The sequence below is a fragment of the Falco cherrug genome, chromosome 2 (assembly GCF_023634085.1).
Source record: "Falco cherrug isolate bFalChe1 chromosome 2, bFalChe1.pri, whole genome shotgun sequence".
NCBI classification, from domain to species: domain Eukaryota; kingdom Metazoa; phylum Chordata; class Aves; order Falconiformes; family Falconidae; genus Falco; species Falco cherrug.
The window spans coordinates 76,279,271-76,293,492 of record NC_073698.1 but is presented as its reverse complement, the minus strand read 5'-3'; the positions used below and the strand labels follow the sequence as shown (position 1 = coordinate 76,293,492).

Genomic DNA, 14,222 nt, shown 5'->3' with positions numbered 1-14,222 from the left:
CCGAATGGTCAATTTTTCTAAAAGACAGAGGCCAGAAGCAGTGATTTTATTTTTAAGTGACTTAGGGTTGCTTTAGTTGTGTCATCAGTTTCGAGAGTTCTGTGCAAACCGAGTAGCCACGGGAGTAGTCAGCATGCAGACTCCCCGCGCCAGTATGGAGGAGCCAATGCCTATTTCAAGCCAAATAGCTGGGGTCGGCGTTAGATCGTTAGATCGATCAGCAAACCCAGCCCTTTTGAGACGGCGGCTGATTCGGTGCTGGCCTTTGGCAGGGACATAGCGGCAGGAGGAGGGGAGGGGACAAGTCTTTCTCATTACACCAGTGCTGCCCGAGCACTCGCTACGTGCAGCCGGGTTTGCATGAATTGCTGATTGTGTAAGAAAGTATACATATGATGCAGCTCTGCGCCGGGGTTTGACTCGAAAAACATCATGTGGTCCGTGAGGCTGAGCATGACTGCGGCTGGCTTTGCCAGCTCCCAAACACTCTCTGCTGGGTTACTTAAAATTTTGTCTAGGCGAAAAAACTCGCGATCAGAAAGCATCAACAGGAGAAAAATAATGGCAGAGCGATTTGGAGAACTTCCTGTCTCCGGGAGCATTACTGCTGTAAACAGTGGCCATGCCAAGTGCTGAACCACTGCCCTCAGTCCAATAACAATAAATCTATTTTTTGGTTCTGCAGAGCTCTGCTTGTACATTTTTGAAACTCAGGCTAACAACGAGGATGAGGCAGACACTATCCTCTGAGCGTTTTCTTTTTTTTTTTTTCTTTTTTTTTTATTGCCATGACAAAAGGAGTTGGGTTTACCAGGATACTGCTCAGGGAAAACAAAGTACCTCCCTAGATGAAAAGGTTACATACTTTCAAGAGATCTGTTTGCCCTTCAGCTTTTTTTTGCACACACACCACCACCCACCCACCCCATGTTGTTTTCCTTTTTATTCTGGTGTGCTCTCCTTCAGAGGCTTCTTGAGTTCTGGCAAAAAGTATTCATTTTTGTGTGTACCTATGTACTTATATATCAATATATATACCTGTATTACAAGTCAAATAACAGCTGCTCTTTTGTCATCAAAATAAAGTCATGCTGAGAGTTGAATTAGGACCCTGGCTCCCAGGCTGGCTAGTGAACTTCAGGTGACTGTCCCATGGCGTGCAGTTCCTGTCAGCTCACTCAGGGTTAGCAGAAGTGAGGATACTGCAGATCAGTGGCTTACAAGTGCTGTCAGGAGAGTCTTTTCCAGCAGTCATGTGCATAAACCCTCATCAGTCTGAATCAGTCTCTGTTCCCTTCTAAAAACCCTTTAGCAGCAGTAAAAAAATATACATTTTTTTCTATTACCTTAATGCTGTATGACTCTCCACCCCTCTTGCTCCTATCCTACTTCTCTACTGCTTTTCCCAGCATATTATTTCAACACAGTTTTCTTAGCCACTTCAAATCGTCGTCATTCCCTTCATCTCTGCCCTGCATCAATCTGTCTCTTGTCTTCCTGCCTCTATTGATGCTATCCCTGCCCATCCCCTTTCAGAGCTGCTGCCTCTCAGCACAGGTTGGGATTCCTATGTGAGTCTTTATCACAGGAGCAGCTTTTGTCTTCAAAGTGTTCTGGTAGGAACTATCTTAGATTCTTTCCACCCTTTTCTACTTCCCCCAGAGGATGGGGAGCTACTTGCTGTGTGGTGCTGGGGAGTGGGCAGGGTGCGGGGGAGAGGGAGGAGGTTCTGGAGACCAAGGCGAGGAAGAGGGAAGCAGCTGCTTTGAAGGCTTGATGCCATAAGAGCTCTTCAGTGGGGCGGTGCATGGAGCAGTGTGTATGCACATCAGTTCCCTGAAGTTCAGGGAGGAACTGAGGGAAATGCTTTGGCAAGGTCACAAAGTTTCCACAGGCTAGACTTTATGCACCACAACTCTAAGGCCGCAGAGGTTGCTCTACATTTGAAAGTTGTCTCTGGTGGAACTTGGCAGGTTCCAAGTTCGTAATGGCAGTGTTATCTCCCCCATCACTGACTGCATGGATATCCATCGAGTGACCCCAGACCTCTTCTGAGCTCTGAAATCAATGTGCATTGCATTAGCGTAATGACAGCATGGAGGAGTCCTGCCTCTAAGAAAATGAACTCAGGGTAAGCAGTCCCAGTGCACACTCCCACGCTCAGCTAGCTGCTGAAGAAGTGACTTGTCAGGTTGTCTGTTGGTATTCACCTGCTTTAGGCTACTGCCGGTGGAAGTCCCTCACTTGCTAAAATGGCCCTGATGATCATAGAAGTGTTCCTTGCCTTTCATATTCAGAGCAGTGTGTTGCTCTTCCAGTGAACCCACACCTTCCTTGTTCCCTGTACCTGGTGCCTCTGCCTGCAGCCATGCTGAGAGGTCATTATCTTCGTCGCTCTGTAAGGCAAGGAGCATGTTTGTTCCCAGCTCCTGCACCGTGCCAGAGCACTGTGGTGTGCCAGCACCTGGCTGGACAGGTAGCCAGGATTGGGCTGGTCCCAAATGAAAGCCAGGGCTGGGAAAAGAGAGAGGGACTGAGACAAAATCCGGGTCTTAAAGGGCTTTTTTTTAGGTTCACAGGACAATGCACGATGAAATGAAGGTGCTTCAGAATAGGATCTGCCAAAACCAACGGCACCCATTACACCAAGGTTTTCCTGGTCTGATGATTAAGCAACGGATGAGAACACAGCTTTGAGGGGTGAAGAAATGATGGGTTCAAACACAGAAGTAGTCCTTGGAGAAGAGGGTGGCATGAGGTGCTCCCCTCACCCCAAATGCTGCAGCCACCAGCCCTGAATATCACGCAGGCACCACCTTTCTGCCTGAAGGACCTCTTCTCCCAGAGGACCTCCAGCCACTGGGGCCACCACTGCTGAGGACTCTGCCACCCCACTGCAGCCATCTGGCTATGGTGCCCTTTGGGGAGCACAAAGCATATGTCTGAGGCATGTCCTATGAAGCAGGGGCCTTCCCTGGGAAAATGCCCTAATGCTGAAAGCAGGAGCAGGGGCCACCATGAGAGGCCATCAGTGGGTGAGCCCCAGGCAGCAGCCCCCCAACCAAACCTCCATGAGGAGAAGGGGCAGAGGAGGGCTGAGGCTGTGGGTCAGAGCCAACTGACCACGCTGAGATGCTCCTTCCAAGAGGCCGAGCTTGTGGCCACGAAGACATGGGGCTGTTTGGCAGGGGAAGCCCCCTCAGATACCCACTGCAGCTGCTGCTAGGCACCACCTGGATGGGGAGGGGGGAGGAGTGAGGGGTGTAATTTTGGACTTAAGCATTTAAATCAAACCTGAATCCCACTTCAGGCAGCTAAATCCTCTTGTGAATCTGGGCCTTAACTTTTTCATGTCTCTCTCATCGCCCGTAAAATGCAGGTGATAATTTCTACCTCAAAAAGCTTATTAATGGTTTGAAATTATAGCTGGGTTAAGGACTATTATTAGGCTTAAGGATCCCAAGGCATTTTCTGTGAGAAGATGGTAGCTTTGCATTTAAGTAATTTTGGTTTGAACTGTTCTATTTCGTGTTTCTGTTGCTGTTTTTCCCTTTCTCTGAGTCGCTCAGCAGTGACACAGCAGTCTGCTGAATGATCGTTTCTTTGTTCTACTCTAGAGCTGGGTGCACTTTGTGGAGGTTAAATAATTTCTAAACATTTCAGCCCAAGCTCCAACATAGAGAAGCACTTCATTTAAGACTAAAATGATATTGCACTGGGAAAAAAAAAAATCAAAATTCCTTAATATGTAGTAAGTAGGTCACAGCTTGAAAGCAGAGGTTTTGGGGTAGCCCACTCATAGGAGCATCAGAGATTTCCATTAAAGTCATCTTTGGGGAAAAAATAATTCCACCCTCTCAAAATCTGTCTTCAAACATCATTGACATGTAGGTTTGTATAAATTGCTTATATACATTTCAAGTCTTAAAAATATTTTAACAATAAGCATTGCATTTTACCACTCAAACTGTAATCTTGTACAGCCACTTTGCTGCAGAGGCCAGACACCCCATAGCATCTTGTTCTTCCTGCGCTGTAATTATTGTCTCCACCCAAGTTCATAAGAATTTTATATTGGTTACTGCAGCAACTCCACTTATAGTTAGAGGCTGCTTGGCTTTTCCATTAAAAGGTCGACCCCCCCCCCCCCCCCCCCCATTCTAGTCTTTTAATGCTTTAATCCATATTGCAAACTTGATCTGCAGGCTTTCAGTCTAAGAATGCATCCCACCCCCAAAATTCAGTTAAAGCAGGTTACTTGGGTTGTCTTTCAGAACAGAATGGAAAACCACTTTTTATTTAAATATTGTCAAACACTGTTGTAACTCTGGTGCACAGACTGACACACACACATAGATGTGCCACCTCCCTCACAAAACCCAAATTTTTTGGTGATATTTACACAGGACTTGGACCTGAGGATACTAGAATATAAATAATGTTCCTGTCAGCTACATTCCTACCACAGCTTGATAATCTCTCTGCTGAAATTAAACAACATCACAATATAGGGGTATTCCTGGTGGTTTTGTGTGTTTGTGGATTGTTGATGTTGGCATACAAAAGTGGCTAATGTCTATGTTAACTACTGGGTGTCATCCTAAACTGACTGTCTAAGGACACCCTGTCTTCAGAGACCTTTTTCTTGCCACCTCCAGCCCAAATCTCTTGACCCTATGCTTTTTCTCCTCAGTTAGTTAATTTATGTCCTTTCCCATAAGATCACAGTTATTCTCCTTCCTGTCTTCTGCTGCAGCTTGCTCCCTGATAAATGGCCATGACCATTTAGTACATGCACCTGGTATCTCCTGCTACGCAACTGCCACAGGTTGTTTTTTTTCTCTAAACAGAATAAACCGTGGTTTTCTGGCATCACTGCTGAAGCACATTCACAGCAAAAATTACATGAAGTTAGTAGAAGTAGTAACTTGAGGGAAAGAACCCAGAGGAATCCAATTGAGACTGATGCCTTGTGCTGATCATTTTAGATATGAACCTTTCAAATGAGTGCATTTCAAATCCAAGTTGCTTAAGCAGAGAAAGGCCATCAGGTGCCTCAGAGGCAAACAGTGGGGCAGCAGCAACAGTGGCGGCTGCACTTCTACACACATTGTCAGGCTGTCAGGGAAGGGATTAGCACAGAGGCCCTTGCAAGTCTGGAGGAGACAGTGGACGGTATCATCATGACAGCACATGGGACTGGGAAGTGAAACCACTCATCAGTGCAGAAGTGAAACCGGCTGCACACACTCTTGTCAAATTAAAATGTAAACATCTGACCAAAAAGAGAGAGAAAAATTGTGGCTGTTTTAGTGAGCTGAGTCCCACCCTTGCAGTGCTTGAGAATGTGAGCAATCCCTGCTTGTGCAATAGAGAATCACTCATCTGAGGGATTCAGATCAAATACTGAAGGTGTTAGCTGGTACAGTAATGGATAGAAAGCAGCATTCAAGCAAATATGTGATTTTTGGACTGACGGTGACATGTTTCTGGGATGGCGGGGGCTGGTATTTTTTGTTTCTGAACATAGGAAGATGTTCTTTTTTTCCGACTAAAGGGATTTGAATGCTGGTGCCACTGTAGTAGCACAGCAAAGGGGGTGGGAAAGCAACTTTAGGACTGCTACCTGCATGAGCATTCTCCAGTGCAAAGGGAAACTTGGTGTAGCATGGCTGGTATACCTGATGACAAGGGGCATGTACAAAACATCGCTGTGCATCACCAGGATGTGTCTGCTGGAATAGCTGCTGAGGGCCTGAGTCAGCTTTGTTTTAACAGCTGTAAGTTACACTGACTATAGAACCAGCTTCTGCATCTGTTTGCTTAAATATTTCATGTCCATGGCTTGCAGACTTAGGGTTACGTTTTTGACTTGTAAAATAGGAAGATTGTCAGGGACAATTTCCAGAAGAGTGTCAGGGACTATCCTTATCACACAGATAATGAGCTTAAGGTAAAATTCAATTTTAGTGTCTGCTTAGGTTGACAGCATCTCTATTAATGTTACTTGACTTCAGTTATGTAATTTTGGTTGCTTAATATAGTTCCTGTGTTGCCCTAGGTTAAATGTACATATGCTTCACCGAAATAATGCCTTGAAATGATTCCACCCCAGACACAACCTTCTTCTAGCCTTCTAGCTCTGGGAATCCCCAGAACTGCAGCAGGAGATGCAAGTGGCTCTGCTGCTCTCCACCGCAGCATTTGACTTGTTAGCTGAACAAAAACTTGGAGAATGGGTAGGGAGGAAAAGATAGTCGAGTGCACATCTTGGTTAAGATCTTGCTGCAGAGAGCTGGGAAGGAAAAGGAAGGGGAGAAGCCAGTGCCAGCTGTGCTCCCACAGCAGTGAGTTGCTTTTCCACAACTTATTGCAAAGACAATTCAATAGCTCATAGCTGGGTCTAAGTTTGCAGCAGGGCTGCTTTTGGCTGTTTGCATGACAACCTGGCCCCATATAAATCCAGAACAAAACAGCTATTGATTTAATGTGATGGAGATTTCATTCTGAGTAAGTAGATGCTATGTAAACACAGATATAAGAACTTCCTGGAGTGAGACACTCAACAGAAATGTTCAGAAGTATACCTTTATGCTGACCCAGGCTGGTTTGGCAGGAGGCAAGTGGGTGTATTTCCCAAATCTCTGGCTCGACATATACTTACACCTGCAAAACTTCCATATAAATACACAAACAGATCTGTTGCCCATGCAACTGATTTGCATGGGCAGTTCTTGAATTTTTTTGGGCAATCACCCCAGTATGCTGACATAAGCCCATGCTGACATTTATCTGTTTGGACCCTTGGTTTGTGGCAGTCAGAATTTGTAAACCATTTACAGCATGGTATCAGATGAGGTGAGTAACAGATTTTTTCTCATATTTAAATTCAGCGGTATCTGTGGTGCTGATGGTAAACAAATTATGTTATTTTTTGATGCCACTTACTTCAGCTGTGGTTTTTTTTTCTGATGAAATAGCCACTGGACCAAACAGAAAAGGCAAAGTTATATTCTGATTGCATGAAACTGTCACTGTGAGTAGGAGAAAAAAGTCACCATCTGAGCAATGAATTTGGACTTGTGCAGGTTTTTTGCAATTGTATATGCAACTTGAACACTTACAAAAATATTTAATTCATATGAGGAGCAGCAGCTAGCTAATGCAAGGTCAAATTATGTTGGCCCTATTGATCACATTTGGAATGTTCAGGGGCTTATGTGATAAGAATGGCAAAATTTGGCCCCAGTGTATAATAGTTGACATTTGAGAATGAATATGTGAGCGTGTGCATATTACAACCTGCCCAGAGATACAGTCAGATATGTTATTAAAATGCAGTAGACATCTTCACTTTGGCAGATACCCAGGAAGATGTTGTGAGAAATTGTAAAGATGTATAAAATTGATCATTTAGCATGGTTTAATAAAAGTAAGTACATAAGCACTAAAAAGTAGAAGCTGGATGAAAAAAAAAAGTATCATAATCTTCCTTGCTAGAACCTGGAAGTCTGTCACTAATATAATAGAAATGCCTGTAATATAATTTGTATTGCATTTGTGTATTACATTTCATATTTTTCCATTTATACCTTTTGTCCTTGTCAGCACAAGCATTCTTGGCTCCTTTCCCTTTTTTCTTCTTCTTTTTATCTAATAATTTACTGTAACAATTTAAAAAAACCCAAACAACTCTAATGACATATCTGTGATCATCAGAATAAATCCCCAAACCAAAAGACAGTAATTGTAACCCATCATCTGTTGGCTTTGCTTCCCCCTCCTCCCCGCCCCCCCCCCGGGCAAACTTCTGAAGCTTTAACTCCATTTTTTTCTGTTCTCATTTGGATGAACCTTCATCAGTGGAATCGACGTCTTTTTGCCTGAGAAAGAGGTGGATTAAAATGAAGTGATAGGTTCAAGATGTGGCCTCTCTTCCCTAAAGCGTGTCTGTTCTCATTTCCCTTTGCATCTGCCCATGCAGCCACTTACATTTTAAGTGTGTCTTCCCACCCCCAGACCCATCTGGTCATGACACCACTCAGGGATGACTAAAGCAGCACACAGGAACTTCATGTGACCATGTTGTCACTTGGGATTCATTTTTTCCGCCTTGGTTCCTCTCAAACATTCCCAGGGGCTGTAGCTTACAAGCCTATTGCTCCCTCTAGAGCCCTTCAGTACTTTCTGGGGGACCACTTAAATAACCTCTCATCATGCTAGATGTGACCTTCCCGCTCATTTTGCTTCCAGCCTCTGGCAGATGGGATGCAGACTGAATCCAGACTTTAAAGTCCTGTATTCCAGTGTAGAGCATTGGCACAACACCTTCAGATGCTCGGGTCTTGGAGGCTGACCTGCACCTTTTGCTGGTCCATGGACAGTATTGCTGAGCAGGCACTTTGTGCTTCCTCTAAAGTTCTTGCAGCTTTGCACAGCATCAGGGGATCTCATGAGCAATCTCGTGAAGTCATGAACTGGGGACAACTGGTTTAATACATCTGACTTCAGCTGTCAAATCAGCAGTGACTCTTCAGGGCACTTTTGATAGTAGGATGTCTAGCAAACCCATCAAGAGTCTCTGTGTATCATTTCAAAAGTCAGTATTGTATTTTGACCAGACATGCTACTGTTCCCACTACTTTTTCTAGGAGGGTTCTGACCTTAATGCCCTTGCAAAAATAAATATTACCAAGCAGTTTTTCCTACCCTAGTTGTGAGGGAAGACTCAATGGAAGCAGTGAGTCTTGTGCTCTGCCCTTACGCATATGAGGACATGCTTGATGTCTGTGGGAAGGGTTTCCAAAGGCAGTGCCCTGTCCCACATCTGGAGAATGTAATCCTTGCGCTCAGGAGGTGCTATGTGCCTAATATTAGGCACTGCCAGGGATAGTTACAGAGAGAGCAACAGTCTCTGAAGTGACTCTTGCACCCTAGCGAGGCACAGCTTGATGCTGACATCACCTGTCAGCCTTTCCACCATCAGCAAAGACTCCCATGATGACGCAGTAGCGATTGGCTTCAGTATACTGAGGCATGTATCATAGACCCAAACCAATTTGTGTATGGTTTTCTGCAGATTTATGGGACTGTTTATCCCAGAGGGTCCTAGACTTTGATGTTAGCTAATGGAGCGCTACATGCTCACTTGCTGTGACTGCTAGGATGTCATCAAATTGTCATCATGACTACAGGAGACATCCAAACCAAACCAGTGTTTCAGAATGCCTTCTTGGGGTGTTTGGCCCCTCTCTATGGTCACTAGAGAGGTCAGTCCATCACTTAGGCTGTCTGACTCAGTTTTGGTGGCACCCACCCCTTTCTGAGCGGAGCAGAGACACTAAGTGCTCAGTATAGGTCTTCTACTGATAGTTAGGAGGTACACTTAGGCATCAGAAATCACGGCATCTGATACAGGCTCCAGTGCTAGGGAGTCCGAACACAGCTTCCATTGACTAATCTGGAATTATTTCCACTGTTTTAGTCTGCTGTGTGTTGCATATGTATGTGTGTGTATCTGCACAGGCTTGTGTCTAAGTGTATTGTGCAAGTGTATGTTGGTAATAAAAATCTGTATCATGGTTGTATCATAATACATAAAAGCAAGGAGTAGACATTTATAGGCCTGCTGTCATCCCAAAGCAGGAATACCCATAAAATACAGATTTCACTAACAATACCTCCAATCTAAATCTACCTTTGTCAAGCAGACATGTAAACGATGAATAACGTAGAAGCTATGAATAAAAGTGATAAAACCACTTAATAAAGCTAAATGTAAATGAAACAGAATAACCAGAGAAAAAACACAGCCGGAATTATCGGTAAGCAGCAATGAGTGACACATAGGTTTATGGTTATATAGTCCTGTGGTTAACCAGTATGTGGTTAATGAATAGTCTTCTGTCAACAAGAAGTAAGCTAAGTATCTTCCTGCTTTTGCCAGCTTGTGTCACAACCTTATATAGGCTCTGAGACCTAGTCTGTTCTGTAGAAAATTTTGAAAGTAACTTCACCTCCTTCTTCTTCTTTATCCTGGCCTTGTAGACTGGTAATGTGGCCCCATTTTACTACATTTCACTATTGTTATAATTTTTTTTTCTGTGTTTCTTTTCTGTCTGGAAAATCCACAAGAGCCTTCTAAAGAAGTAAATTGACTACATATTCTAGCAGAACAGCAGGAGCACCCTACCTAATGCATGAGCAGTTGTCAAAAAAACCCAAAAAACCCAAATGAGAAGTAAGATGGAAACACTGCAGATTAGTAAAGAGAATAAAGTATTATTTTCAAAGTCTCCTTCAGTCTTAGTGAAATGGGTGTTGTTTATAAAGATACAGGGAAACTATTCTTGGAAAGAAGGAAGATCTACAGGTGCCTCTCTGATATTTCTTAAGTCTACTGCTGTGGGTGACAAAGTTTTTTGGAAGGAACTTTATTGAACTTCATTACTGATGCCTCATAGAAAGATCTGTTGTGCTGGCAAAGAAAGAGTAATAAAGCTGTAAAGCTTTACTATAAAAGTTGGTATTTAAAGAATGTCAAGAACACAGCCATCCTTGGTCTGGATAGATGCAGGACCCAAGAGTTGAGGGATAAAGGCCCTGAGATAGGAATCTGAAATGACTTTTTCTTCTGCTGCAATTCTTTCGATCTCAGGGACTGCTTTCTAGTGAGGATGTGGAGGTGGGAAGAGACTGGCCTGGCATTTGTGAGGCTTGCGTTTCAGCTTCTGCTTTGTCAGGGCTGTGATTCAGGATTACACTCGGATTTAGTTGCAGGAGCCAAAGTAGTTAGCATCGCTGGCCACAGGCTTCCTGTGAAATCGTGGCCAAGACACTTTATCTCCCCACAGTTCCTCATCTGTAGAGTGGGGAGAATACCTCTCTAATTCACAGGGATGTGATGAGGCCAGTTTCCAGTAACAGCTATGTGTGTGCGCGCGCTGTGATGTTGTTGCAGACCATTAGCACCAAAGTAGGAACTGCATTAAGAGAAGTATTGAATTGCAAGTGAGTGTGCATAAGGAGGGGGGAATATTGCTGTTGGAGGCAGGCACTTATATTTACATTTATATTTTAATTTAACATTATTTATGTAGATAAATGAAGCAAACAATAAAAATGGGAAGCCTTAGAAGACAAGAAACGCAGCAGTTAGAAGGGCTGGAGCCAAGTGGTAAAATGAAGCAGGCAGATTTGTATGGGAAAGCTCACACAGCATGTACCCAAAGGAGGAGAACCTCAATTTTCTTTCAACAGTTCCTGGTTATCTAACTCGGGGTGATGTCCTTTGATGTCTCTTACTGATAACAAAGATTCCTGTCAGTATCTGAGTCCTTCATGATGCTGAGATAACTATGCTAAACCTGCTGACAGGCACCATTTTTATTGTTGTCCAGGCCAAAGCCACAACAAATGCATATATTTGTTCTTATCAAAGATGCAGAATGTTACTTTTGTTATTTAAAAAATGCCTGAAGTAAATACTGGCATTGGCCAAAAGCAAATCCAGGGGTGGCAGGATCTGAAGGCATTGCAGTCACGAGAGGATACAAAACCCTCCCCAGCATCCAACAAAATGAGTGCTTTTCCCAACTTAGAGCCATGGCATGCATGTAAATTTTGAAAAGGCCTTCACAGTTTTCTTACTGAATAATGGAGAAACTAAGCATAATGCTCTGCTATGTCTTCATAAAAAGTTTTAATTCCCTGTGGACAAGCTGTAGGGATTTTTTTATTTTTTCCATTCCCTTGTTTCTTGGCATTGCAGTAGCAGATTATTTTTAAAGGGTTCTGGTTTGCAATATGGAATTGATCTAATGCTAGCTTCAACCACAAAGCGCGGGATTTTATGATCTGCCTAGGGGATCTGAGCACCCAGTTCTCTTTAATTTAAACAAGCTCTGTGCATCAGACTCCTGTGGCAGTTTTGGAAGAGTTAGCCACAATTTCTAGCCCTCTCTGAACTAACACCTTTTAGAAAGTACAGATAACCTACCAGTAGTCATGTAGATCAGATAAACTCTAACTGTTATGGGTAACCTCCTTTTTTTTTTACAAACAAAATGTAGATCATTTAAATATAAATTAATTTTTTTTCCCTGAAAGCTTTGAGCAGTTGCCACAGAGGGAATGCATCCAGCAATAGGCAGTTGTGAGGTTATATACCCCGCTCTGAGCACGTACGTCTCTTCAGATACAGACAGCTAAAGTGTTTGATTGCCATTTGGTGTGTTTGAGCACCATCTGAAATGAGGAGTACACCTTTTCTCAACACATACATATGCTCAATAACATTTTTTTCCTGTTGCAGGAAAAAGCTTCACGCTGACTATCACGGTCTTCACAAATCCGCCACAAGTAGCCACATACCACAGAGCCATCAAGATAACAGTGGACGGACCTCGCGAACCCAGAAGTAAGTGAACTAATGACAGCACTTGCAGAAGGCCAAGTTGATGGTTTAGTACAGGGATTCATCACCAGCCTCATGAAATGCAGCAATAACCAATGCATGTGGAGCAGTGGGTATGTTTTAATCCAAGGTTGTCCTATGAATGTTTTTAATTATGTCTTCCCAAAGCCTTACTTTTCATGGGTGTCCAGCTGGTTGAGAATATGACTTGCATTGCATTTCAAGTATCTATCCAGGGATGACTTGGATCATACCCAAAAGCTGACAGAAGGGATGCTGGTAAAAGGTGGGCAGTGTATACGTTACACATCATTTCTTGCTAGTCTTGCCTTTCGGATGTTAAGAGGATTTTAAAGCATTGGAAACCAATATGTCATTGATCTAACTTTTCAAGCTCAGTCACACTGCAAAAATAAATAAATGCCTGAAAGAGGACACCTGGGTGCTGCCTTGCGGAGTTCATATGGAGTACCTTGTGCTGTTGTATAGCTTAGGAGCACCCATTTTCACAGACAGCCAATCTTTCCTATTTTTTCCCCTTTCTTTTTATCAGAATTAAGTACAAGGAGGAGCTGAACAGTTTTGATATCTCCAGAAGAATACCCGCAGCTTTCACACAGGCAGTTGTTCTGTTTGGGTGGCAAGGGCAGGCTGTTTTGTCTGTAGGGTGAAGCAAGGGTGGAACAGATCTGCAGGTACAGATGCTTCTGCAGCACATGCGCTGCCTGTTACCAGAGGCAATCATTAACCTCAGTCACTAGCCCAAATGGGGCATTTTCATATTTTTATCAAAATGCCCTGATGTAAATTGAGGTTTGTGGTTAGTTTCTTGCACTCCTCCTGCATGCTTGGCAGAAGTCCTGGCTGTTGCTTAAGTGGAATCGTCTGGGGAGAAGAGAGCAGCAGGATTCAAACACCCACTAGAGAATGAGACTTGCAGCTCTGGGTTTCTTATACTTTGAAACTTCAACTAAAATAGCTTAGAAAACTCATGTCTTGCTGTGCAGTTTCTTCTTGAGCCTGCATTTGTCTGAGTTGCATAACGATGCTGCATGCATTTAGTGAAAAAATCTGACCTATATTTTTTGGATTTGAGGCCAGACTTTAAAACAAATACTGCTGTCCGGGTAAGGCTTCTTATTTAGCTTGAATTTTTTTTTTAAATTTTTTTTTTAATTGTGGTTGATTTGTCCCTGAAAAATGTCCCTGGTAAACCAGACAGCTGTGCACATAAAAAAAAAAGATATTTGTATATGCAAGTTCCAGATTTGCATATGCAATTACCTGGGCATGTTCATAGTTTGCAGACAACAAATAAGCTTTAGGGTTTTTAATGTGAGTCTGCTAGAATGGTAAGAAACAAAATCATCTTGCAGGCATATCTACTGTTTTAAATCAATTCTTCAGTTGGTATAATAGTTAATATTTAATAAGATTCTACATTTTAAAAAGGAAGTAGAGATATAATACATACTAAAGTAACATACATATCTTTCCAACTCAAATGTATGTAAAAGCTTCCTTGTAAATAATTTCACTTTATTGTAGGCAAATCAGTTGCATAGTGGAGGAGGCTTTATGCGTGTCAGGAGGAGAGGTCAGACATCCCCCTCAGTAGGAATGCACAGCTCCTTTTATCGCTAAGTCATTCGTGAGGCAGCGTAGAAGGGATTATGCTCCTTTCATTTTTAAGTGGGCTGCAAAGTCCTTCAGTTTGACTTCCCACCAAGGGTTTCTGAATCACAGCGGCTGTTGCAATCAGTCTGGTATCTCTTTTCCTCTTCATGCCTTGGACTGAGATATGGAT

At 43.1% G+C, this 14,222-nt stretch overlaps 1 protein-coding gene across 8 annotated transcripts in view; it reads left to right on the top strand.

Moving 5' to 3' along the window:
* Positions 1–14,222, top strand: part of RUNX1 (RUNX family transcription factor 1) — a 176,255-nt gene that overhangs the window by 109,802 nt on the left and 52,231 nt on the right. For all 8 annotated transcript variants that reach the window (XM_055703229.1, XM_055703225.1, XM_055703224.1 and 5 more), the window contains one exon: positions 12,314–12,418. In XM_055703229.1, coding sequence (XP_055559204.1) covers positions 12,314–12,418 — 105 coding nt within the window. The remainder of the gene's footprint in view (positions 1–12,313; positions 12,419–14,222) is intronic.